A 27,122-nucleotide genomic window follows, 5' to 3' on the forward strand; every position below is an offset into this window, starting at 1 on the left:
TTCTCATCTCCACCTGCCTCTAACAGCATTCGCCTCGTCTTTCTTACAGACTTATGATCTTACCAAATTGTTTCTTGACAACATTCACACCCCTCATCTGTGAACCGCTCCACTGTCTCAGAATATAACTAACTATGTGATTCTAACACTTCTACAAATCAACTGCCACCCTCTAGTCCTATCAGTGACCATGGGTCAGCCACTCATTGTGCAGTAGTAAAAGAATGAGTGCGAACATCTTTGTATTCAGGATCAGTTTTTTCCGTCTCTGCTGTCAGCTTCCATATTTGCTCCCTCACTTGCTCCGACTTTTTTCAAGTCTTGACACACACTGTCCTTTGCTTTTTCCTCATCCTTGCTGGAAGGTTGCATACTTTCTCAGGTTCTCTAGAGTAGCTGTCTCTTGTAGCTTGTCCTGTTGGTCTTTACATTCAATTGCACTGTATCTTTCCTTTCTTTTACAATTGCAAGGATCTCTTGGCATGGCTTGTACAGTTATACAGAGCATGAGGGTGAGGGTATGGACTAATGGGGCACTGTTGTAACACTTTGTCTTGTACCTCTCTCCAAGAGAGAGATGCCAATTATCCTACTATTTGCTCTTATGCTGGAGCTATTGGCATGTTGGATTAAAGTAAAAGGCCTAAAACGGGACTTCATGAAGGATAATAATCTCTGTAAATGTCGATGATATATTGTTGTATCCAGCACACCTGTATTGCCCATATTCAGACTGTGTGCATATTCAAGGTTTATGGGTAATTGATCTGCATTTACGATAAACTGGTTGAAAACAATACTATTCTATGACAAGAGGTGGACCCTTGCACCCCAATTCAACTGCCCATCTGAAATTGTATGACATGGTTTTAAACACTTGGCAATATATGTAGCCAGCAGCAGAGAGGTTTCCTTGAGCATAACCAGATGAGTGAATTATAACAATTTAATCTGCATGTATCGCATCTACCACTAATGGCCAGGGTGGTAGTGTGAAAAGGTATCCGTTCCTGTATTTTTATACTTGCTATAGAATGTCCCCATTCTCCTTTCCAGGTTTTGCAGGATTTCTTCCTGCACCATGTCAGGGTACTGCTTATATTGTTATGGAACAGTGGCACAATTAAGCTATTTCTGAGAACAGTGTATTGTAGGATGCATGGAGTCTTAGGACTGACATGAACAAATAACACTGGGCAACCAAACTGGTGGTTATTCTCTTCGCAGCAAGAACCATATCTAATTAAATCTAGGCTCGCGAAAAGTAACAGGGTAATCCCAGAAGCATATTGGTAGGAAAGGTGTCTGGGGATTTGTAAATACAGTGTGGGAAGGGATCCTTTGCAGTGAGCCACCCCCAGGAAACAACAACGTCCTAAAAGAATTACGCTATAGAGGTTCTGATAGCAGGACAAAATAGGATAGTGAAGTAGTTCGCCCCATGGAAATGTAAACTTTTAAAGGTCGCCCCTGGAAATGTACACATTTAAGCAAATTAGTTCAGACTTTGTGCTGGACAAATAGCAGGCCTTGAGATCCCTGCCTTTAAAGCATGATTTGGCGCCCTACATTGATGATCTATGCGACATCCAGGACAGCTCATATCTAGATATTACTGAATCTCGCGGGTCGAAAGGCTGTACTGCAGACATACAAAACACTGATTAATAACGCACCTCCCATCCTCGACAAATTGAAAGTCTCGCGGAAGAAATATCTTAACCCACTAAAAGATATAGACTAGGACAAGCCGATATGTTGCCCTTTGGAGGGAGTGATAAAATCAAGTATTTGGCAGGTGTAAATAAAAGTATTACATATATAACGATCCACGTTTACTGTTCCTTGAGCATATGAGACTGGGGAGTCAACGCATGGGACTGGTTGGATTTTTACTATCATTGAGTCACTATCCCTATACATGATTAGTCCACGTCTAGCCACTTGGCTCTGCAATTCATATCGGGGACGGCAGTACCCGGTCCTCATTTAGCCCGTGAGCACAGTACTTCCTTGTGGAGGACGGTCTTTTGTAATTTGTACATTGTGTCTCAACCCAATGTTTCCTTTATGCATATAAGTAATCTAATGTATATATCACTTTGTAAATGAACTAAGAAGGGTGACATGAGTAATGTACTAATTAGCAATTGCAAATATTAGTAATGCAGACATTTGGTTCTAGCAACAGGTGGAGACACATTTACTGACTTTTCCGCATTGTATACTACATCGCGTATCATCGTATTATCTGTCTTTACCCATGTATTAGTAATGGGGATTTGGAAACACAACGTATTTTGTTGATAAATGTCGCATGTATCTTGTCAGATACTGTGTTAGGAGACTTACAGGTTTTATGGTGATGAGGATTTTGTTTAAATCTAAGAAAACTTTGTTTAATGAACACACCAGCATGTTTTGACGCTGTAACACACCTTTCCAAGATGGATGCCATGTTCAGTAACCTTTCGTTTGCACACAGCCCCCCATTTTCTATGTCTATGATGTGGATCATGTGTAACTATCAGTATCGTTTTTCATTGTAACTCTACACGTGAACAAGGCTGTCCCGAAACGCGTTGTGTAGAATTAAATTTGGATCACCTTTCTTGACTGCTGCTTGGTCTTTCCTGAGAGCGTACGACATATACTTTTGTTTGTTGGTTGGATAATTATCACCGGCATGCTCCGCCGGAGTGTACGCCACCTTCCAATGGGGCCCAGTATTCCAGAAGGATTTGTGTTACTTTTCGTGTGTGTGTGTGTGTGTGTGTGTGTGTGTGTATATATATATATATATTTACTGAAATTTGGAAGGACTGACTCTACTCTCTGAGGGGATATAATGGAGACTTCACTTTCTTCATCATCATATGGAAATGTCCCATGACATACGCATTCTAGAGAACAATAGGTGACTGTCTGAAATCTCCTTTTGAACCAGATGAATGTACCAACCTCATTGTTTTGGTGTCTGATACAATTGTCTCTTTTTGTTTCATGTTCAACTTTGCATTTAAAAATGTTAAAGTAATATTTACCCATAGAAAAGTAATAACATCTTTTAAGCTGCTAAAAAAGTAGTTTGACCTACTGGAGATAGAGCAGTTTTCAAATTGTCAAGTACTGCACTGTAACAAACACTTGTTATTAGATATATTTTAATACCGACTACTGGAGAAGAGAGAAAAAACACTGCTCAGAAGCACTTGGAGAAAGACCTGGGAAGGGAGCTAGGTGAGAATGGCTTGGCGGCAATCTTTCTGCAGTTACATAAATCATTTGATGTTATATTGGTATTACACACTTGTAAACATACAGGTTTGGGACAGAAGGAAGACTGAGTGGTGTGGGGAGGAGAACATGTCTTTACATTTATTCTGTCAATGTCAGAAGAAACAAGTTAAATACCTGCAACTACATTTCTCCAGCGTTGGAATCTTACATAGGATTCACATGCCTCACTCAATCATTCCTAATCATCGAGTTGGAGTCCACAGTACTTTTAAATAGCAGTAGTGGCATGCAAATAGCCTCTTAACAAGTAAAGGGTGTATGTCCAGTAGCCCAACCATCTCCTTGAAAAAGGCACTAAATTCAATGAGGCAAAGGACAGAAACTTCCTAAGGAGATCCGTCTAATACCCTCTTATGGGCATTTAGTTTAATGCTAGCTTGGTGGAATCAGGAGAAGTAGCTCATAGAAACTGAATAGCAATAAATATGAGGCCAAGTCTATGATTTCCACAGCTGGGACAATTACATGATAGAAAATAATATGCATTCTTTCAGAAATTACTTGAAATCTTGCTCTTCGTTTTTAGGTATAATTTCAAAGAATAACTTGAGGAAATCCCCTAACCACCAGTGAGTGTCCTAATGGAAATTTTAAGTCTGAGGTATGTACCATATATTGCGTAAACCTTAATCCCCCAGTAACATGCATTCACTTGAATTCTTAGTTGGGTGGGGCACATTGGGAACCTCCTTTGGAGCAACTCCAGAGAAGGACCACTTTTAGAAGTAAGAAGGTTTTAATGAAAAGCCCTGTACTACTTCTCTTGGCTTTTAGAGTTTGCCTGATAATGACTCTACATTCACAGTACTGAAAAGTGCATACAGTTGCAGAGTTAGAAAATCAATATGGGATTGAATTGCCACAACTAGGTTGCCAATCCCACTGTTGTGGCAGTTTGTACACGGACAACACAGAGGAAATGGCTGGAGAATACCTACTTCATCCACAAGATGGGCTTGCATTCGAGTCCCTTCGAGGAGACATTCTTCTAATAGCAAGTGTAAAATGTCTCTTTTGCCACTGGAGACTTGTTCTGTCATCTCTACATGCTTGCAACTGAGTTCTTGGTCCCCTAATTTGGGCAGTTACTACTCTTGGATGTTTGCCTTCTACTCTGTATGTATGTATGTATGTATGTATTGAGTTCTTATTAAGCGCAACTGCCACCCCAAGGGTATCCTGGCGCTTGACCTTATGTAAGTCATCAGATCTAATACACTACATTGCTCTTGGAAAGAGATAGGTCTTCAACTCTTTTTTAAAGGAGATTAGTTCTTGCTAACTCCTTAGCAACAGAGGGAGGGTATTCCACAGCTTAGCTGCTGCAAAACCAAAAGCACGTCCGCCCATCCTCACTCTAAAAAATTTAGGGACTGTAATCAAAAAAGCCGAGGAGGATCTTAAAGGTCTAGCAGCCTGGTACCAAGAAAAGAGATGTTGGAGTGGCAGCGGTCCCAGACCATGCAGCGCTCTAAACACAATGCAGGCAGCTTTAAAGAGGATACGCTGCTGGACAGGCAACCAATGAAGGTCAGATAATGCTTCTGAGGATGACGCGGAGCGAGGTCGAGCTAATGCCAACTTGGCCGCAATGTTTTGAACCCTCTGCAGTCTAGATACTAAAGACTTAGGTGCCCCCAGAAGTAGTGCGTTGCAGTAGTCTAGTCTACTGAGTATAGTACTGCGCACCACCTCTGCTCGAGCTTCTGGGGGAAGCAACTGCAAGATTTTACGTAGGGCTCGAAGCAGGCCCATGCACGTTGCTATAGTCTTATTTACCGAGGCATCTAGCTGCAGACTAGGCTCAAACATGATCCCCAAGTTACGGGCCGACTCAGCAGCTGTCACAGTACCCAAAATGGATGCCGGCCAGAAGTCTTCTGGCAACGGGCGAGAGGGCTGATCCAGTGAGCAGTGAAGCACCTCGGTCTTTGCCCCATTGAATTGGAGTGAATTGAGGTGAAGCCACTCTGCTGTTTCCGACATACACTGATGGAAAATATCCCTCGAGACCGCCTCCTTACCCTCAAAGGAAAAAATCAGTTGCGTATCATCGGCATAATTGATGACTGAGATGCCGAAGGATTTTATCAAACTGATTAGGGGTCGGAGGTAGAGGTTGAAGAGGATCGGGTTAATCGCGGACCCCTGTGGCACACCCTGCTTCACCTGACGTATGTCTGAACGAAACGGTGGTAATGCAACTGCTTGTTGCCTATTGTCCAGGTAAGATTTAAGCCAGCCCAGCGCCAGACCACCCACGCCCGCTTTCTGGAGACGATCCAGCAGGACAGCATGATCCACCGTGTCGAACACGGCCGACATGTCCAGCAGCACTAAAAATGCTGCCTTACCTGTGTCGACACGCGTTCGCAGATCGTCCAACACGGTGAGCAGGTCGGTCTCAGTCCCATGTGCTGGCCTGAATCCAAACTGGACTGCGTCCAGACAAGCGTTAGATTCCAGAAAGTTTGATAAAGTTTTTGTAACCCACTTCTCTAGAATTTTTATGGGAAATGGAAGCAACGAGATAGGCCTATAGCTGGCTGGACATAGCGGGTCCAGTGAGGCGTTTTTTAGCAAAGGTGTCACGATTGCAAGCTTCCAACTATCAGGAACCGAAGCTGAGGCCAATGATTGGCAGCAGATGGTATACAGCGGTGGTAGCAGTTCTGTCTGAAAGGCCTTCCATATCCTATGTGGCAAAGGATCAAGTGGGGAACCCGACGACACACCATTAGCCACTGTATAGAATTCCTCCAAGGAAGGGATAGGAAAGCAGGATAATTGCTGTTGTTCCCCCTTAACCTCCTCATCACCCAGGGGGTGAGGAGGTTTCCGTGGAGAAGACTCTATCGGGACCAAATGGCTCGAGATTGAGAGGCCACTCAAAATAAGCCTGATTTTTTCCTCAAATGCAGAGGCCAAGGAATTGCACAGCTCCTGAGATGCTATGGTAACTGGTACTGCGCAGGCCGGGTTTGCCAAATTGTTGACCAACTTAAAAAGGGTCTGTGATTTATTGGTGGCTCTGGCCAGAGAATCTTCCAGAAACTTCGCCTTAGCCGTCTTTAAGTGGGCTTTATATTCCCGCAGAGCCTGTCTGTACTCTGCGCGATTCGAATCCGCGTACCCTCTCCTCCAAGCACGCTCCGCCTGTTTACAGCGGAGTTTCTGTTGGCTAAGATCACCAGTGAACCAGGGTTGGCTCTCCGAGGCTTGTTCTTCACCCTTTTTAGAGGGATCAGTTCATCCAGTGATGTTAAAATTTGTTTACTAAGGGCAGCGTAGCTTTTATCCACGGTAGGGTATTGCTCCTGGTCCTGCCTGTGGCAGTGTTGGGGGACTGGCTGCAATCTGTGTAGAAGAATCCAGAAAATGGTGCTGCTCAGTCACAGGTTGGGGTAGCTTCTACCAACCTCCTGACATCGAGGGAAGGTTGTCAACATTAATCAAAATTTCAATCTTAATCGAGGTCACAATGCTGCAGCTTATCTCAACGTTTCAGCCCTGAATGTTGCTAAAAGGTCTATAGCCGAAAACTTAATCTAATTGCAAGTGCACTGGCCATTGGAGAAGCATGTTCTCTTAAAAGTATCAAAGTCAAATCTTCTCAAAAAAGATTGTGATCTATCCTGTCTGACTCCATTTCCATATTCCCTTAAGAAAGGAAGAATTAAATATGTTATTTTGGGTCTATTGCTTGTTTATTTTTAATGTTATTTGGATATACCTAAAAAAACAAAATGCCGCCTGGTAGCAAGAATATGCGCTATTGTAGCATTGTAAAGATAATTATATTTAAAAATCTTGAGTGTGATTCTACACACAGGATAGGTTATTGCACATTTATGGCCACCAATAAAGTTCTCAAGATGGAAAACAAAAAAAACAAAATTCCCAAATACAACTCGAGTGGAAAGTCTCCCAAGCTGAAAACTTTACATGGAAATGGAATAGGAAAATAAACTTAAACAGACGGTACATGCACAAATTCATAGCTCACATGCCATTCTATAAACAGATTATGTTTGCTCAGAGTGGTAAAAAATTTTCTGAGCTTACAGACCAAAAGGAGGTTAGATACCAGATAATGGTACAAGATCACTATTTTGAACAATCTAAATGTTTTCTATCCTGTCAACCAAGACATGCATTATGTTGTAATCAAAAAAATGAGAAATGCTAAATAGATAACTTTACCTGAAGATGTATCTGCAACTGGTGCACACTGGACCTCTTGGTCTGTCTGAGTTTGTGGTGAGGCAACTGGTCTTTGTGGAGTCACGGCGGGGGTTGCAGGCTGCGTTAGATCATCAGGTGGAGGAACTGGAAACACTACTGGTTTGGATGAACTGCATTCTTTGTTAATTAGCAGCACATGGATAGGTCCTGAACGACTCTTCAGATTTATCTGGTATTTTTTCTGTCCATTTTGTCCCTTAAAATAAAGGAAATGTTTTTTATAATCATTCAGGAACAGCCATACATAAACAGCCCTAGGTAATGAAGCATGCTTAAGAAAGTGTTCAACCTAAATAAGTCCTGTCGGGTAGACCTCACAAGAAATAAAAGACAAAAATAGGATCAATTTTAAAGCAATTTCACTAAAGTAAAGAGACGAAATTTGAAGTGAGCAGTCACAGTCACCAAGTAATGCGAACATTGAGTCTTGCAGCACTTACATACTTTCATGCTGCACTACAATAATGTTTAGTAATTCGAAACCTGTGCGCCCCCCACGCAGCTCCCCACTGTCCCTCTCTCGACGCTATCTATTGCTAAAATACCCGAAAAAAACATATATGACATTATATGAGAGGACGTTAGACAACCTTGGACCCGATGATATTATAAGAAGCCTCCCCAAACCCGATTGCCAGATCCTCCAGTTACTGCAAAGTTCTTAAGATAATAGAATAACATCCTTATATATGTTAAAGGATCACTTAAGTTATCTCTAGTCAATTAATGCACGCTCAAAACAAAATACTCAAGAAAAAAACAAGTGTAATAGTCCAAAACCACTACTAGATGGCAGGAGAGTGCACATCATGGGATCGATCTACTACACAAGCCGCAACTATTCAAAATCCATACATAAACCACGCACGCCCAACGAGCGCCTATACTTATGGCTTGTAACTCAAAATCTTAAGGAACATACACAACATGAGGCAGCAGTTAGCACCCTCACTACAGATCTGTGAAATGTGCTGCATTCCCATTCAGCAGTTTCTTATTTTCGTTCACAAAAATTCCTATAGTGACTTACTATGTAAAGTGTAAAGACCAATGTATTTGTGACTCCCTTTGCCCAATCTATATCACATTTGATAGATCAATGTCTAAATTTTAGACTGCGTCTATCCAAAGAATTAGAAAGTTTAAGCAGAACTCAATTATAATCATATACGATAAGTGGCTAGGTTGCCTGATACATCTAAATATAATTCGAGCATTTAATACGTGTGGCATTTGATGCAACATTCAACCACCAAAAGGTTACTTAAAATTTCACCTACACTACTTGTAGATTGTTTTGCGATGCAACTCATATGGTAAATACTACCATTATTTAACTTGACAGTATTGTTCATAACTCTCACTACTTTCTTGGAAGAACTAAATTTACTGCTTACTTTTCCAAACTTTTTGACAGAATTGACACAGAACCACTGACCAGCTTTTAAACATACATCATGCAAGCCATGTCAAAATATTTCATATTCTTCTACTTAGATGCCAAACATAGTTTCCTCACATCTTCACCATTCCACTCCACCATTTTTCTCTTCATCCATCCTGGATTCCGTTTAGAATGCGGATCACACCCTCTCATCCATACAAATAGACTTTCGCCAACAAAATCATGTGGGGTTACACTATATGCCCAAAACATCCTCTTTGATTCAAAACACAAATTTGTAATTCCTTTATTAGTCCATTGTACAATACTTTCGATCATTCAATTTGCCCTTTCCACAACATTTACCCTAGGGTGTTGAAGCAGCGTCAGTCTCTGTTTAACTCTTGCACACTTCATAAAACTTCATTTCTTCAGACTTAAATTGCACTCTGTTGTCCGTTAAAATGGAAACTGTAAACGCCTCCCTTAAAAATACCTCATGAAAAGAAACTCAATTACTGTCTTGGTGTCTACACACAACTGAATCCAATCCATACTCTGAGTTGGATCTGTTGGCTAGGATAAGGAAGTTGGAGGATATGGTGGCACTACTGACCGAGAGGCTGGATAGCCTAGCCCAGGGTCAAGCCTCCCCAACCATGACCTCCCCTGCATTTCCATCACGGGAGGCCACTGCCCCCATTGGGAGGGACACACAGGGGCTCACAAAACACACTCTAAATACTTGTTTAACCCCATCCCAAGATCATAGGATCAGGGGGCTTGCTAAGAAGATGGTCATTAATGATAAGGCTAGATCTTACGCAGACATCACGAGAGGCGAGGCTCGGAACGCGGTACCTGACACTAGACCTATGCCAATGGATCACAACCATACCATATTTTCCCTGCCCCGAGCTTCCATCGTACCACCCCCCTTTAGAACCACCCTTGGCCCTCGTCCGCACCATCCATTTAATAGGGCCAAGGTGTACATGACCAACGTTCCTAAACTAGCCAGCCAAGGGGGTTATGAATGTAGGGATTCATTACTCAACAAAGCTATTCATTGGTTGCGCTATGTAAGGGGGTGTAGATCCATTATCAGAGACGATCTGTCTAGAGTAAATAGGATTACCAGGGCAGATGCACAGGCGGACTGTCTTGAGATCGAACTCAGCGACCCCTTTCTAGCAGAAAATCTATTATTGCTGGAACTTAGGACATCTCCGCCGGAGTCTTCCTCGATCCAGATCCGCTCTTCCCCTTCTTGGTCATACCTGCATGAGTCCGACGATTCAGGACTCAGACAGGTTGATTGACTGATTTATAGCTGCCCAGATAACCCTTCTCCTGTCCCGGAATGCCATCACCAAGTGGATAATACTGCTCTAGATCATTCTCTGTCTATGGACTCGGGTGGGGTTAGCATTGATAGCTTGGCCCTGCCACAACCATTAAGAGAAGCCACTCCCCCATATGGGGTGGTGGATGTAAATAAAGATACCCCCCTTAATTGTTCAAGATCACTCCACCTTTTATCCTGGAATATTGCGGGTCTGGAAAAAAACCTTGCTGACCCCCTTTGGAATGATTTTGTCAATAAATTTGATATTCTTTTATTCCAGGAGACATGGAGTCTAGTCCCCCTTTACAGGCCAGGCTATACCACTTTTCATATCCCAGCCATCAGTTCACCCAGAGGCAGGCCCTCGGGGGGGGACTCCTCGCCTCGCTTGGGTCAACATTCATTTGAATTGTTCTGTTAGAAATCTTGCAACTTCTTCCCAGGATATTCTCCACATTTCCATTGCCGGGCCAGACTGTAAAGATGGCCTGGAAATCTTTAACGTATATGCCAGAGGGACCCCGGGTGGCCAAGTAAGCCCCATTATATCAACTTTGCATACAGAGCTTACGGCCATTACCTCCACAGCAGGCATAATTGTCGCAGGAGATCTAAATTGCACCTTTGAGCCACTCTGCAATGAGGACATCCAGGGCACCAGGGACCTAGATGCTAAGTGGGAAATCCCCTGCCTTAGTCTCTCCCCAATAAAGAAATGGTCTCCAAGAGCCATACAAATCAACGCTCTGACTCTAGAGCATAATTTGAGGGCGACCAATGGCAGATCCAAATCTGATCTAATGGGAGCCCCTACCTTCACTAGAACCAGGGTGCCCTTGCGCATTGACTAGATACTGCTGGACGTCGGATCCTGGGCCGACTTTATTGATATGGAAGTGGTCCAAAGATGCGAAAGTGATCACAATCCTTTGTCCATGCATTTCCTGTGTAATCCCGTCCTTATTTCTACCGAGCTTGTTAGCACCAAGAGCATTCGGTTGAGGGAAATTGTCCCCTCCAACTGTAATCGGCGCCTTAAATGGCCCAAGGTTGCCGAATGTGAACTGTCATTGGAGGGCATCAGGAAGATCATTAATGACAACATCTTATTACTTAATGATGTCCCTGACATTCCCCCCTCTCCTGTGCACTCCTCAAAGCTCAAGGAAATATATCTTTCAACCGTGGACAACGTGAGCGAGTTTTTCCAGGCCAAAGCGTACCGGGGCTGTAAGCGTCCCCCTCCTAAGGGTGAAAACCCGTGGTACACCAATGAGTGTAGGATAAGGAGGCAGGACCTCTCGAAAGCTCTAAAATCTAAGGTTCAGACTAACATCCTGTCTGCAAGAAAAATATACTATAGGTCTATTGCCTTAGCCAAACGAGCTTGGGAAGAAACTCACTGGCAAGAACTTAAATCTGCCGCCCAGCTGAAGGATGCCACACTATTTTGGGATCTTATTAATGTTGGCACAAGGAGGGGGCTGATCCATTACCGAACCATATCTCGGGGCGAGATTGGTTCGACCATTTCCAGAAATTATATATGGGTGATGAAGGGCTTATCCCGTTTGAGCAAGGGCACGAATTAGAGCCTCCTGTACCCCCACCTGAGAATGAGCATTTTGGGCTCAATGAGGTTCTTACAGCTATTGCTTCGATTGCGCCCGGTAAAGCAGCTGGTCCAGACGGCCTTCCAGGTGACCTTATGATTCATGAAAAAAATCTCTGGGCTCAATTTATCTGTAGATCCCTAAACCTCATAGCAAATGGCCACCCTGTACCTGAATCCTGGAAATGGGCTGAGGTGGTGACCATCTACAAGAAGGGGGATAGAGAGGATCCTGCCAATTACAGACCGATTAGTTTAATCGATGTCATCCAAAAAGTGGTTGGCAGGGTCCTCTTAACACGGATGAAGGGATGGATTGATGAGGAGGGTGTTTTGTCCCACTTCCAGGCTGGATTTAGATGTGGTGTTGGTTCGATGGATCAGGTATTTAGACTCTGCCTGATCCATTGGAAAACTGTAACCATCGAGAAGGGTAACCTGTATTTGGCTTTTATAGACCTAAAAACAGCCTTCGATCTGGTCCCCCGTTCCAAGCTCTGGCAAGTTTTGCTTGACCTAGGAATCCCTCCCCTGATTTTGTATCTTGTCAAGCGTCTGCATGAAGATAACTTTGCCAGAGTAAGGTGGGGGGGCCAGGGCCAGCTTACTGAGAAAATAGTTGTCCAGAGAGGAGTACGCCAGGGTTGTGTCTTGGCGCCGACCTTGTTCTCTCTCTATATAAATGGGGTGGCGGACCATTTGAGCGAGGACTCGACCGATGCCCCAACCCTGTGCGGGGAAAAAACACCAACTCTATTATTTGCGGACGACACCCTCCTGGTCTCCAAGAGCCCTATGGGCCTGCAGAAACTCCTCGATCGCTTCACCTCGTTCTGTGTAGCCAGAGGCCTGGTTATTAACATATCTAAAACCAAGTTAATGGCTCTGGCACCATCTAAAAGTTTCAGGAATAAATTTAAGTTGAATGGTAGCCCGTTGGAGTTAGTTGAGGCCTTTGATTATCTTGGGGTAAGGATGAACAATAAAATGAAATGGTCCCCCCATCTGACCAAAATGGTCCTGAACCATAAACGGATTTCAGGGGCTATAGCGAGGCACCAGAGACTTTCCTATAGCCGGCCTGTAGTCCCAGCTATCAAAGTATATGAGGGTAAGGCTCTGCCTGGGTGCCTATATGGGGCGGAACTCTGGGTGTTTGACAATCTCTCTGAGTAAGTAAGATCTGAGAACAAATTTTTTCGCGACTTAGTTTCGCTCCCTCCATCTACCCCCCTAGTCCCGCTCCGTTACGACCTTGGGAGACACCCAATAAATGAAGTGGCGAGGCTGCGTCCCCTGCTGTATTGGACCCGGCTCAGGAGGTCTCCCGACCTAAGCCACTACGCCTCCGGCCTAAATGAACTGATAAGATTGGGTGCAGGTCATAAGGTCGGTTGGGTGTCCAACCTGAAGAAATTAGTGGTTGCAATTGGTTTGGACCAGGCTTGGGAGAGTCAGATGCCCCCGCCCAAACCTCTAATGAAAAGGCTTTACTGGGACTGGATTTCTGCCATGACCAACAAAAATCAAAATGGTATTCTGTCGGAGAGATTTCTGGATGTCAAGCATACCCCAAGACTGGAACCCTTCCTTGACCTCATCGAGTCCCCGGGGGACAGAGTCCTCTACCTTAAATTCAGGTACGGCACACTCCCTCTCCGAGACTTCCAGAATGGTTGGACCGACCAGATGGGAAATAACGAGGGCTGCCCGCGTTGTGTTTGCCCTACGGAATCTATAGCACATTTTATCTTTGCTTGTAGGGCATACAGCCAAGTGAGGTCTAGGTGGCTAAAACCAGTTTGTATTAATTTGGGCTGTTCATCCCATAGGGTGGCTTTACGCATTTTAACCTATGAGACGCTAATTCCAAGTGTTACTTGTGGTATAGCAAAGTTTTTAGGACATGCATGGAGGATAAGGCAAAAGCTTGTCAAAGGCAAATAGTCAAATAAGCCGTTGTGAGCATCGTTCATTTGAGCTCACTTGATTTGGATGGGCTTTAATTATACTGCTATTTGGATTTACGTATTATTTTGCCTTAATCTGTTTAGGCTTCGCCTCATTTTTATGTACATCTATGAGAACAAGAAAACTGACCAACTGCTGATATGAATTTTCTGGTCTTTTAGAAAATTAATCTGTGATGTATTTCTGTAACTTTTATGATTGATATTTTATTAATCGAATAAAGTGATTTGATTGATATCCACTAACACAATGGTACACTTGCACCCACCATCACACCACGTAATGAGTCCGATAATGTCCTATGCAACATCATCCCGCGGTGATTTGGGACACCCAAAAGAATGCCTGGGAAGATTCAAAGTTTTCTGAGACATGGCAGCACCTTCACACTCTAAACAAGTCCTCACAAATCTTGTCTCCAAATATACCTTAGGCCACCAATACTAAGCCATCACATTGCATAAAGTACATGTTACTCGAGATTGCCTTTAATGAAAAATAGATATAACTCTTACCCGGATATCATTAGGCGGGATAATTATATAATCTCCTGAAAGGAACAACCCATCAACACTTTATCAGGCACTTCCCCAAATGCTCTCAAATAATTTGAAAGTTTAGCTTGCACATCTTCACACCAACCACTCACCACCTTTTCTGTCACGGTCTTCAAATTTTCAACTTTACTATAAGCTTCCAACCTCTCATCCCTCTGAAAACACTATTTTCCCAAAAAATTCCTGCCACACAAAAATCATTCCAAGGATCCTGATCAACGTCCTTCAGAGGTAATGGCATTCTGCAAAAACAAAATCTGCAGTGACATTCTTGGCACCAGGTACATACTGAACTTCATACAAGAAAACCTGCAATCGCATGGATAAGCTTGCTATCCTAGCCGAGGCTTTAGACAACCCTTCCAAGGTTAATAATTTTGTCAGGGGTATATGATCAGATCTTAACACAAACTTCCTTCCTCACAAAAAGTTAGAGAAGTGTTAAAAGGCCCACACACACATGCTAATGTTTTCCTCTCTATCACAGAGTACTTTTCTTATGTGGGGAAAGTGATCGGGAACCAGGGCCGGACTTTGAACTGAAATCGGCCCTGGCAAACTGCTCAGCCGGCCCCCCTGTGGGGCAGGGATGGTGCAGCCGAGCTGTTTTTCAGGGGCGGAGTAGGCTGATTTTGTTACAGGGAGCCGATATTGCCGGCCCCTGGTAACCAAAACAGCCCGACCCTGGCGGCCCACCGGGGAAAAGCACGGTGCCCGCAATGACCAGTCCAGCCCTGTCGGGAACCAAAGGCAATCACACCTTCATTACCACGTTCATTCTTCTGTGTAAGGATTCTACCCAGACCTTTCCCACCAACATCAGTTGTCAAAATGGTTTCTGCCATAGGATCAAAACCCTGTAACATGGATGTGCGAGATATTGCACAATTCATCTCCACATATGACTTCTGACTGGCATCAGACCATTCAAATTTGGAATTATTCCTTAACAATTAACGCATATCATGAATTTCATCAGAAAATGTTTCAACAAACTTTGAATATAACTCAGCCAAACCCAAGGCAGAAGTAAGTTTTTCCTTATGTTTGATCCCAAAATCCCTTATTTCATGTCCCAAATAAGTGACTTTTTTTCCACGAATCTGCATTTTGTATTATTAGCTATTAAACACTTTTCTTTATAATACCCAACACTTTCCTCAACACTTCATCATGATGTCCCATTAACAAAATATCAGCCTGAAAGTGTTACTCCAGACACATACCAAACAATTGTTTAATCAGACTTTGAAGCTCTGCAGCAGCTGATGCTAATCCAAAAGGCATGTGTAGGAACTGGTAACAGCCAAAAGGTGTACAGAATGCATTTAGGTGCATGCTAGAAGGATTCAAAGCTATCCGATGATATGCAGCAGACAGGTCCAAAGTGGAAAACCACTTTGCACATCTAGTGAGACACATTTCATCGATCCTTGGAAAAGGAAACTGATACACCACAATATTTTTATTTAATCCTATCAAGTCCACACAGAAACAAATCTACCCATTAGTGCTACGCATCATTATGGATGGGAAAATCTGCTAAATTCCTGACACCGGAGGTGGCGTGGTACTGGCTTGAAACCTGAAGACCGCTGGAGCGCTGAAAGCTTCGAAAAGGTATGGATGGTAATCACAGTTAAAGTGTCGGGAGAGGAGATTGGAATAATCTTGGGGCGGACTCAGTCATTGAGGCAGAAAGGGGTGACAGACAAATTGCATCAAACCAAGGAACGCTACTTCAAAGAAACCGAGCATACAGTGCAGTCAAAGGAGGTGCTATGGGAAGCGTACAAAACAGTGTGAAGGGGCAGTCATTCTCACTAGCAGTAGCTAAGCGTAGGGATAGGTGGCAGCAATACAGAATGCTGAGGACCACCTCCTTCAGCTAGAAAGAGCAAACATACTCCAGCCAAGCGAAGACTCGCACTACTGTGTAGAACTCGCCTGTAGGGAATGTAATGATCTAGCCACTGACGCAGAGAAGAATTTACGAGGTGGGCAACAAGGCTGGGAAACTACTGGCATGGTTAGGCAAGAGGGAGGAAGCGGAGCACTGGGTGGGAGAAATCCACACTGATTCACAGGGGAAAGTTACAGATAACATCCGCATTGCGGAAGATTTTGCCCAATACTACACAAGATGGTACACCACCATGAACAAATGAGGAAATACAGGACTGCCTTCGAGCTATCCCAGTTACTCGCCTTCCAGACACTGATAGTGTAGCACTCTATGCCCCTATTACGGCGAAGGAAATAGAAGATGCAATTGGAGCCCTACAGTCTGGCAAGACCCCCTAGCCTAACTGTAGAACTATACAAATATCTTGCTAATAGGATTTCCAATTAACTCCTCCAGATGTATATGGTGGTGCTGGAGGATGGCTACCTGGCAGGGCAGACTCACTCTGCCACGATTGTGGCTATCCACAAAGCAGGTAAACCCATGGAGGTATGTGGCTTCCATAGGGCAATTTATCTTCTAAACGCTGAGACAAAAGTCTTACCCAACGTCCTCGCAAATCACCCATCACGGGTTATTACAGCCTTGGTGCATACTAACCAGTCTGGCTTTGTCCCTGGGAGGAGTCCCAGGCTGAACCACCGACGGCTGTTTGGATGCCTTGCACAGACAACCGACATCCTGACACTGGCGGTGCTTGTCTCTCTGGAAGCATCTAACACTTTTGACTCACTAGAGAGGTCCTACCTATTTCAAGTTCTCGAAAAGATGAACGTTAGACCACGATATGTGCAATGGGTGAAATTATTATACTCCGATACCCTTGTCAGAGTAAGAGTCCATGGCAAATACTCCACTCCCTTCTGTGCACACAGGGGCACTTGACAGGGCTGTCTGCTCTTGTCTATGCTATTCTCCCTAGCAATAGAAACCTTCAGATGTTTGGTATGGGGAGAGCCATTGGTCAGTGTTCTGCAGTAGGACTTGACTGGGTTGAGAAGATATCATTGTATGCTGACAACTTCTTACTATATGTCTTGGATCCCGGACTTCTTATTGACTAGATAATGTAAGTTATACAGATATTTGGGAAATACAGTGACTTTCATACTAATTGGTCAAAATCTGTCCTCTATTCCCTCACAGTCCGGAGCCACTTTGGAGTAACCTCCTAATCACACGACATGGATTTCGATATTTAGCAATTTACATCACACGCTCCGCTGAGGCAATTCTTCAGGAGAACCTAGAAGATATGTTAAAGAAATTCAGAGGGGATGCTGCACGCTGGCAAGCATTACCACTATCACTGTTGGGAAGGGCGGCCCTCTTAAAAATGATCACCCTACCCAAATTCCTGAATGTATTACAGAACACACCATGCATCATCCAAGATAGCTTCTTCCAAAGTGTTTATTGTGTATCATAACACCTCCGCTGGAACTAGGGCTCCCAAAGGATTGCCTTAACTAAACTCACCAGAGGTGTATAAGAGGAAGGGATTGCCTTCCCAAATCTCTGCTCGCATTACTGGGCTACCTAACTGGTAGTAGTTAATGCCTGGGTCTACAAAGACCTATGTGAACCCTAGGTGAGGAGTGACAATGCACTTCTGGGTCAAGGAGGCTGTATGATAGCCCTGTATGGGCAGATAAGTACAGCACACTGGCCAATGTATATCAGAATCGTACTCCAGGCGGTGTGTAAGGCTCTCCCACAGGTGGGATGGTTTGGGACCTTAACAGGTAATTTCCCACCGTGTCACTCCTTGGGTTTATTAGAGGCACAGGGCCTATTCGGCCTCCGACAGTGGGGCCTAATTGGAATTAGCACCCTGAGTGATGTGTGGGCGGGCACAACCACAGAAGAATTACGAGTGCTCTGGGACGATTACATGATGTTTGAAGGAGAGGTCTTCGAATACCTGCGCCTCCGCCATGCCCTAGCTACGGGTATCACAGAGGGAGTCCATCTACCCAAAGCCAGTCTATTAGAGGATAGACTACTGGATGGGCCCCTTCGGCAAAAGGCTATCTTTATCTATAGAAAGCTTATCAACAATATGCAGATACCTTGGTGGCATTGAGGGGGTTATGGGAATGAGATTTTGGCGAAAACTCAGATGAGAATTGGAATGAGGCACTCGTGTTCTAGAGAGGTGGCAATTAAGGCACGGTTTTGCCTCGTGCAGCTAAACATTCTGTATAGCACCTATTTCACCAGAGCGTGCCTGACTGTGATTGGTAGGGCTGATAATGATTAGTGCCTCAGAGGCTGTGGGCAGAAGGGCAAATGTTTACACACTGTGGGAGTGCTCTGCCTTGCAGATGTAATGGGGGAGGGTGGTGCAGACCCTAGAGACGGTCACAGGTCTGATGCTGCTCCGGAAGGGAAGCTCAGCATCCTGGGGATATGGGGGACATGAAAGGTACCAGGTACCAATGCCTATTTTGCAAATTGGGTTTAGTGGTGGCACAACGCAACCTGGCACAACTATGGGGATCCTCAAAAACGATGGTGCTCAGATTTAGACATGGTAGATGAAAAAGTTATATATAAAGGGAGAGACTGCCCTCAATTTCAAGAAAGTATGGGGCACGTGGGGAGATAACTGTGGACTGCTTTAGCCCTTGCCATGAAAAGCCGCTCCTGTCAACTGCACTTGTATCACTGTACTGATGTACCATCCCGAATGATTGGCTCAATGCCGCATGCCACCAGCTGTACCATTGTTTGTTTCTTATTTTGTATTTTTAAAAAACATATGGCCTTTACGATTGTCCCTTCTTTGACCACCGAAACACGGACTCTTCTGTGCATCTTTAGGTTTTCCCTCAGAAATTTTATCCACATAATCAAAATTCACCTTCCTTGCTTGAGACAAGGTTGCTTTGGCACAACATTCTGAAAGGTCTGCTTTCTTTACTACAGTAATAGTTTTTATTCAGGCTAGAGTCTCCACCTACCCATAACCTTTCATGTATGTCTTTATTCTTTGTATACATGACAATTTGATCAAATCAACTGATCGTGTAGATTGCCTAATCTACATAACTGCTAGCTTCTTTAAAGCAGACACATAGTCGTCAATAGAAAAGTTACTTACCTTCGGTAACGCCTTATCTGGTTGAGACAGTATTTAGCCGCAGATTCCTTACCTTTGATTTTTCTTCGAGCAGTACCCCTGCACACTGGTAGATGGCATCAGTCGCATCACCTATATGGGCGCCACATCGGCATGCGGATGTCATTTACTTTTCACGACTTTCCACTGCAGAAACACTGAGCCATGAAGAGTACCAACATTGATGTTTAAAAACTAGGGCCTGAAAGGGAACATCCTTGACCTTAGAAACTAGTCCACAGTGTGGGGGTGATGGGTGGATCAGTAAGGGATCTGCAGCTAGATACTGTCTCTACCATATAAGCCTTACTGAAGGTAAGTAGCTTGTCCATCTGATAGAGACATCTAGCCACAGAACACTTACCTTTGAATGGAAACCCAAGCAATACCATCCCGGAGGAGGGACTGCTGACATGTTTCAGACTACAAAGCCCTACAGCAGTGGTTCCCAAACTCTTGACTCCTGAGGACCCCCACTGAATCACTACTGGAGTCCGGGGACCCCCAAGCAATTTTTACAATTTAAATTTCAAAAAAATTAAAACAATAATTCGCAAAAAATACACAAACAAGTACACACCAAACAAATACTTGCATTACTAAAGCTTTTATTATTTTATCTTGGAAAATATGCAAAAATTATTTACACGCGTTGATTGCATAATGTGCCATGAAGAAACCATTTTAAAATAAACCATTTTAAAATCAATGCAATAATTTGGAGTGGACTACACTTGCAGCCACACTTTTCATGAAACCAACCCGGACGGCGGGAATAAACCATAATGTCACTGCTACTATCACACAAGCTGATCACTCGTCATACACGAGAAGAATTATAGCAAGGCTGCTGCTAAATAATAGCTGCCAAGGTTTCAGATTGCGGTGTGAGATATTGTCATAAATACAGTGTAATTATGAGTGACATTTCAGTGACTATGAGTGACACTTGCTCACAAGCCACACTTTTCATGAAACCAACCCTGACGGCGGGAATAAACCATAATGTCACTGCTACTAGCACACAAGCTGATCACTCGTCACACACGAGAAGAATTATAGAAAGGCTGCTGCTAAATCATAGCTGCCAAGGTTTCAGATTGCGGTGTGAGATATATTCATAAATACAGTGTCATTATGAGTGACATTTCAGGGACTATGAATGACGCTTGCTCACAAGCAAAATAAAGCAATGAAGATGAGGGAAACATAAATACCAGAAAATACACAAATTTGAGCAACAAGACAGGCTAAGTTAACTGCTTCAAAGCATAAGAAACAATTCATTTATCAGACCATATTAATTGCCAAGTTTTTTCTGTCGCGTTTTACTTTTCCAGCCAGAATAGCGTTTTAACCAAATGCATATTACATTTTCGTGCTAGCAGTTAGTCATTTCACTTGTAACACTAAAACACTGAGCTGCCCTGCGCCTGCAGATTTACTGTGTTTCAAATATTCAGATCATGATAATATCACTCTAACATTCTACAAAAGGAGTGCATGAATATGCCAACATTAAAGTAAACAGACTTTGAGAGCAGCAGCACAATAGCAGTCTGTACACATTGCACAGATACTGACTGAGGAGCAAGCAGACATGTCATAAAGCGCAAATAGGTACAAGTTACCAGGCATACGGAAATGGTCACAAGACAGAGGTGGCTCAGCACACAACTTGAGTACAAATATAATGGACAAAATTGTTCGTCACGTTCAATAAACAGACAGATATGTAGTGTATCCCCAAAGATTCACGATAAACTTCGAAGTCTTGAAGATGAATTTTTCTTTATTTGATAATTCAGATTTTTGATTTAAAATACAGCGTACAATTCATAGCCAGTTCATAGCCGACGCGTTTCGTCCCCACGGGACTTCTTCAAGGCTTGCAAATAATAATTTAAAAATCCACACGAATTAAAGTTTTCCCATTTTTTCTTTTGTAATTATGTAGTCAGATGTTTAAAATCTCAATATTGATAAGACTTCAGTATTTTGTGAAATGTAGGGAAAACAAGGTACGTTGGCCTTAGTCGTGTAATATGGTCAAAGTCACAGGGTCCGTGCTCCGTGTAGGCAAAAAAGTCGAGGAAATGGTCACCAAGCCCAGACTGAGTGATCAGAAGCTAGAAACAGAACCCTCTCAAACAGATCTAATGAGAGAGGGCAGAATCCGCCAGCAGCTTGACCTGCAGGAACGCCTGAGAGGCCTTTTTTCCAAATCTGTCCGGAATAAAACCTTATTTGTTACTATCCTCAATCTGAGACGAAATTTAAATCAAGCAAGAAAAATGGGGCACGATAAATAGCATCTGTTTTGAGTTTTTGGAGACTAACATGCAGACTGTGGTACTTTGGTACTATAAATAGCACACTTTTCCCCTGTAAGTTTACGGCAGGTTTGACCGTCCTAAATTTTAAGAAGGGTGCAATATTTAACATACCTGGTAATTACATACGCAGTGAATACCACCCAATCACTGCGCAAACAGGGCTTACCCAGAGGTGGGACAATTCCAACCAAATTGTAATGTATTTAGTAAGTACCGGAGGCGCAACTAGAGCCAAATTTCGTGGGGGGCAGGGGGCTAAGAAAAGATTTCGGGGGGGGGGCTGAATCTAGTTTAAGCAAACGGCAGAGTGGAGCTGCACAGGGCCGGCTTTAGTGCTGGTGGCGCCCTGTGCGACAGTGTTTGTTGACGCCACCCCAATGACCACCTCCACCACGGATTCTCTCACTAGCACCCTTTAACAGTGACCAAGTCTCCATAACCACACACTCTCAGATGCATTGAATTAATACCAGTGTAGGCCCGGGTGTCCGAGCACTTTGCATCACACACAAATTACACAGAGACAATCAATCATACGTGCGTAAATCAGTGTATAGGAAATATTACATAAGCCAAAGGACTGAAAGTGTAGGAGTCACATGTCATCCATACTGGTAGGCAGTATAGTTTAAGAGTGCTTGGTGTGGAGAAGCACAAACTCAGAGTCGAAAAAGAAACAGCATAGTTGGGAGTTTTCTTTAATAATAAGAATCGATTTCTAGCCAAATTAACCCTTTTTGCAACATTAATCAATGTTTTAATATTGTATACTTTGCAGGGTGTATGCAGTGCAGGATGAAAGTTAATAGCTCACTATTCTATATTAGGAATTTAAGTTATAAATTGCAAGTAACAAAAGGATGTCTCTTTTGAAATCAGTAATATTTGATCTGTTTATCATACCCACTCAGTAATCTACTTGGCACACGTTCTTTGCAGCAGGCATATTAACCCTCTGCACTAACTTCACAGAAGTCAGAACCTCAACTATACAAAATGCTGATCTCTCTCCAGGAAGATAATTAATCACAGGAGTTATCTTGACATTTATGTGAGGCCTGGTAATTGCGGCGGAAAGAAACGCTGCAGCAGGTGCTTCAAAATCATAATAAACTTTCAAACACGGACCCAGGTCGCACCGCCCTAAAGCCGGCCCTGGAGCTGCGGGGCTCTTAGAAGGGGTGAAACAACAGTAAGGCCTCATTAACGTGCAAATGGGCTTTTAAATACCTGTGAAGTGCTCGGGTGAAGTCTCATCCCGGGCTGAGGGCCGACACCCACAACGTGATTCCAATAGGTGTTGCGCGACTCGTACACCCGGCCTAAATAATCACGGCGTCCTAATTCCCCTGGCCTTGCCCAACAGCTGTACATGTAACATTTTTGAAAAAATTACAAAATAAACACTCACGTGCTCTAGTAGTGGTCCGAGGTGCCGGAATGCTGGTATTTAGAGAGCCGAAAGCGGAGACAGGGCATTGGGCGGCAAAATGCTCCTGGGCTTGCTACAGACGCGAGGGAAGACGCACTGCCGTACAAGCGTGCGTGGCTATAAAATAATAAGCCAATCACCCTTCAGCTTCCTCGGCCTAAGCTGAAATGGTGATTGGCCCGATTTTTTTTGGTCCCGCCGCCCCAGCGCTGTCATTCACAGTGCATGTATGCTTAATATTTAAAAATAGTTGACTCAAAGGCACTCCAGCCCGCGGACCCCCTGGGAATGTGTCACGGACCCCTGGGGGTCCGCGGCCCACAGTTTGGGAAACGCTGCCCTACAGGACGGCCAGGCAAAATGGCCATCCCTGCGGATCGGACTGTCAAGGCAGTGATGCTTGGTAAATGCGTTCAGGGATGCCCAAATTGCTGTCTGACAAATTTCCAGGACTGAGACTTCACATCCTAACACAGTGGTAGCAGCCTTAGCTCTGGTGGAATGAGTTCTTAAGCCTTCAGGACAGTGCTTCTTTGCTAGAGTGTTGCAAATCTTGATGCAGAGGACTTCCCATCGGGGGTTGGTTCTCTTCTGAACCGCCAGACCCTTCTTTGCTCCAACGTACCCCATGAAGAGTTGGTGGCCCACCTGGAACTCTTCAGTGCGGTTAAGGTAAACAACAATGCTCTTTTTGGGTCTAGACTGTGTAGTCGCTCCTCTTCTTTAGAGAGATGCGGAGGAGCGTAGAAAGTGGTCTAGGTGACAGATTTTCCCACATGGAGGTGTGTCCCAACTTTGGGCTGGAAAGAGGCCCTTAGTGCAAAGCACCAATTTGTCAGGGAATATCGTCAGAAAGGGAGGTTTGGACAATAGAGCCTGCAGCTCGCTCACCCTCCTGCTAGATGTAATTGCCACTAAAAAGACTGTTTTTATTGTGAGCAGCGGAGGGAGCAATTATGTAGAGGCTCGAAAGGAGCACACATAAGAAAGGTGAGAACTAAATTAAGGTCCCACTAAGGCATAATGAAGGGGGCAGTTGGAAACATATGTACAAGGCCATTGAGGAATCCATGAACAATGGGTGGCAAATAAGGAGGGTTGGCCTGGCAGCCTCAGGAAAGCAGACACAGCAGACAAATACCCTTTCAGGTTGCCCAGGGCCATGCTGGGAAAGGATCAAAATAAATAATGCGGCAGAAAGGGAAGCAGAGAGAGGGTTGATAGACTTCTCTGTACAATACATTACAAATTTATTCCACCGGTAGGAATAGACAGTCTTAGCCGAGGGAAGCCTCGCTGCCAGAATACCATTACAAACTTCGGGAGAAAGGTTAAAAGCGGTCAACTGCTTTTGCTCAATCTCCTTGCAAGAAGGGGTAGAGTTGACCGGTTCGGGTGGAGGACCCTACCCTGTTGCTGCAACAGAAGATCCTCTTGAAGGGGCAGCCTGATCGGAGGATCGATGCTCATTTGCAAAAGCTCGGGGTACCAGACGCTCAGTGTCCAGTCCGGAGCCACAAGTATGGCTTGGGCCCAGTCGTTCCTGATCTTCTAGAGAACTCTGGGCAGGAGTGTAGGAGAGTAGGGTCTGCTTTCTATGTTCACCCCCACTTTTTGCTTTTGCTTCACTGGTTTTCGACTTAGATGTGGCTGTGGGCCTGCCAATCAGACCCACAGCCCAGCTGTTCTCTCTCTAAATTTATACTATGTACTTTAGGTGCATAACCCAATTGGTTAGGATCACCTTATTGGCCCCTGTATAGTGTACCTTAGGTACCCAGGGCATAGGTGTACCCTTAGTCTACCAGGGGCTGCAGCATGTATTGTGCCACCCCTGGCCTGGCCTTCCATTATGACACAACTGGCTGATCACTCAGCTGGGGCAAGGTCGTGTAATCACCCCTTGCTTAGGTGTAGTATTCCTATACCTACCTTATATATAGACACATGTGTACCTATCAGCCACTTATATTGCATACCTTAACAATCATGGAGCCAGAGTGCTTGGGAACATGTGAGATGGTGCTCTAGCATGAGCTGAGCCTGTCTTCAGCTTTCGGAACCATGTCCTTATAGCTGTTCTATGATTTAGCGTACCATATACTCTTAAAGTACCTTATAATCTTAAACGGTTATAGTAACTATGGTTTGGCTTTATCAAAACATGTCGTGTAAGGTGTCTAACACTTTGGAATAATACCCCCATACCATTCCTGGCAATGAGGATATTATTCCTCCCTTCTAGAGGGAGAAGACATGTTGAAACCTACTTACCCGGTTAAAGTTAACCAGAGCCCCAGCATCACAAAATGGATGCTGCTGCCACAGACACAAGTCTGACCTCCTGCTGCTGGGAGTCCTTCCAGCGAGGGAGGCTTGGACAATAGGTTTCCTGCCTTGGGAGGTGCGAGCACCACCCCAGACAGGACTTAGTGTATTGGGGCAGGGAGGGATGAAAGAAACTAGACACTGCCTGGGGCACACAAGGTGTCCCATGCATAGTCCAGTTCAAACCGGCACTGGGGCACTCCAGCCCCAGCTCTGGCGCGAAACTGGACAAAGGAAAGGGGGTGTAAAAACTCCCCTTCCTGGTCCCACCCATAGGAGGGACCTTGCAGGTAGCCCAGCCCACTAGCCCAGTATATCAGTAGGTAACTGAGCACTGCTAAATTAGATTAACCTGAATCTGCAACTTGAACAGAAACTCTGGACCTTCGACATTCAACCTCAGGAAGAAGACTGAAGAAATCTCCCTTGTGGCCAAGGAGTGACCACCCTGGGCAACCAGGCACCATCCAGCGACCGCTGCTTGCTTTGCGACTGATCCTACGAGGGACGACTGCAGAGACTGACCAGCGTCGAGACTTCCAGACACCTCTGACCCAGATCCACATCTACAGCGAAGCTGAGACCCATGGAGGCGACGAGAGACGTGGGACGGGCGACTTGGGAAAAGTGGCTAGTAACTGACTAGCGCGACTTCTGAGGCTTCCTCGAGGCTGTGCTTGGGGAATTGAGAAGCCCCCATCCCGAGCACCATCTGCAAAGAAGATCAGCTCCCCACACTTCACGTGTTCTGCGTGGGGCCCTTCTGCACCTGAGTTGCTCGACGTGTTGTCCGGTTGCTGGCCCTTTGGCTAGTGACCTCTGCGACGACGAACCTTTGTTTTCATCTTGCTGGTCCGGCTCCTCCAGACTGGCACCCGCTCCTCTGTGAAAGAGAAGCACCACAGACCTTCCTGGTCTGCACCAGAAGCAAGTCCTCCATTCTGCGTGGGTTTCGCTTGCCAAGGCTTGCTGGGTCCTAACTCGACATCGACGCCGCCGACAGCAAGAGCCTTCGTGGGACAGCTCACCTCCTGGTCCTGGTCGTCCTCGACGCCTCCTGGTACCCGTGGCTGCTGCGACAAGCTTCACCTCTTCACCTGCATCTTCACGACATCGCCTGGTTCCTTCCTGGTTCCTTCCCGGCTCCTGGCTGGTGACATAGACTCTGTCCCTTCTGCTTGCAGGTATCCTTCCTTCTGGATTCCATCCTTGGGATCCACCGGACACTCTTCACTGACTGCCTGTCAGCAACTTTCCTTCAGGCATCCATAGGAGTCAACGACGAAACCCGACGCAAGTTCACACCTATGCACCCGCATCCCGTGGGCTAGGTAACTTGAGTACTCCGGTGCTCACAAGGGTATTGACTATCCTAGGTTCTAGTTTCCAAGTCTCGACTTCCTAGCTATTCCAGGAGTGTCCTAAAACTATTAAATTCTAATAGCTTCTATTTCTATCGACTTTTACGCATTACGCGTGAGTGTTTCCACTCTGCACCCGAATCCCGTGGGCCTCCCAC

At 44.6% G+C, this 27,122-nt stretch overlaps 1 protein-coding gene across 1 annotated transcript in view; it reads right to left on the bottom strand.

Moving 5' to 3' along the window:
* The window catches only part of E2F5 (E2F transcription factor 5), a 284,908-nt gene that overhangs the window by 60,111 nt on the left and 197,675 nt on the right, over nt 1-27,122 (bottom strand). The window contains exon 6 of the mRNA XM_085605342.1: nt 7,504-7,741. Within this exon, the coding sequence (XP_085461468.1) occupies nt 7,504-7,741 (238 nt within the window). The remainder of the gene's footprint in view (nt 1-7,503; nt 7,742-27,122) is intronic.

This window comes from Triturus cristatus, chromosome 5_1, assembly GCF_964204655.1.
Source record: "Triturus cristatus chromosome 5_1, aTriCri1.1, whole genome shotgun sequence".
NCBI classification, from domain to species: Eukaryota; Metazoa; Chordata; class Amphibia; order Caudata; family Salamandridae; genus Triturus; species Triturus cristatus.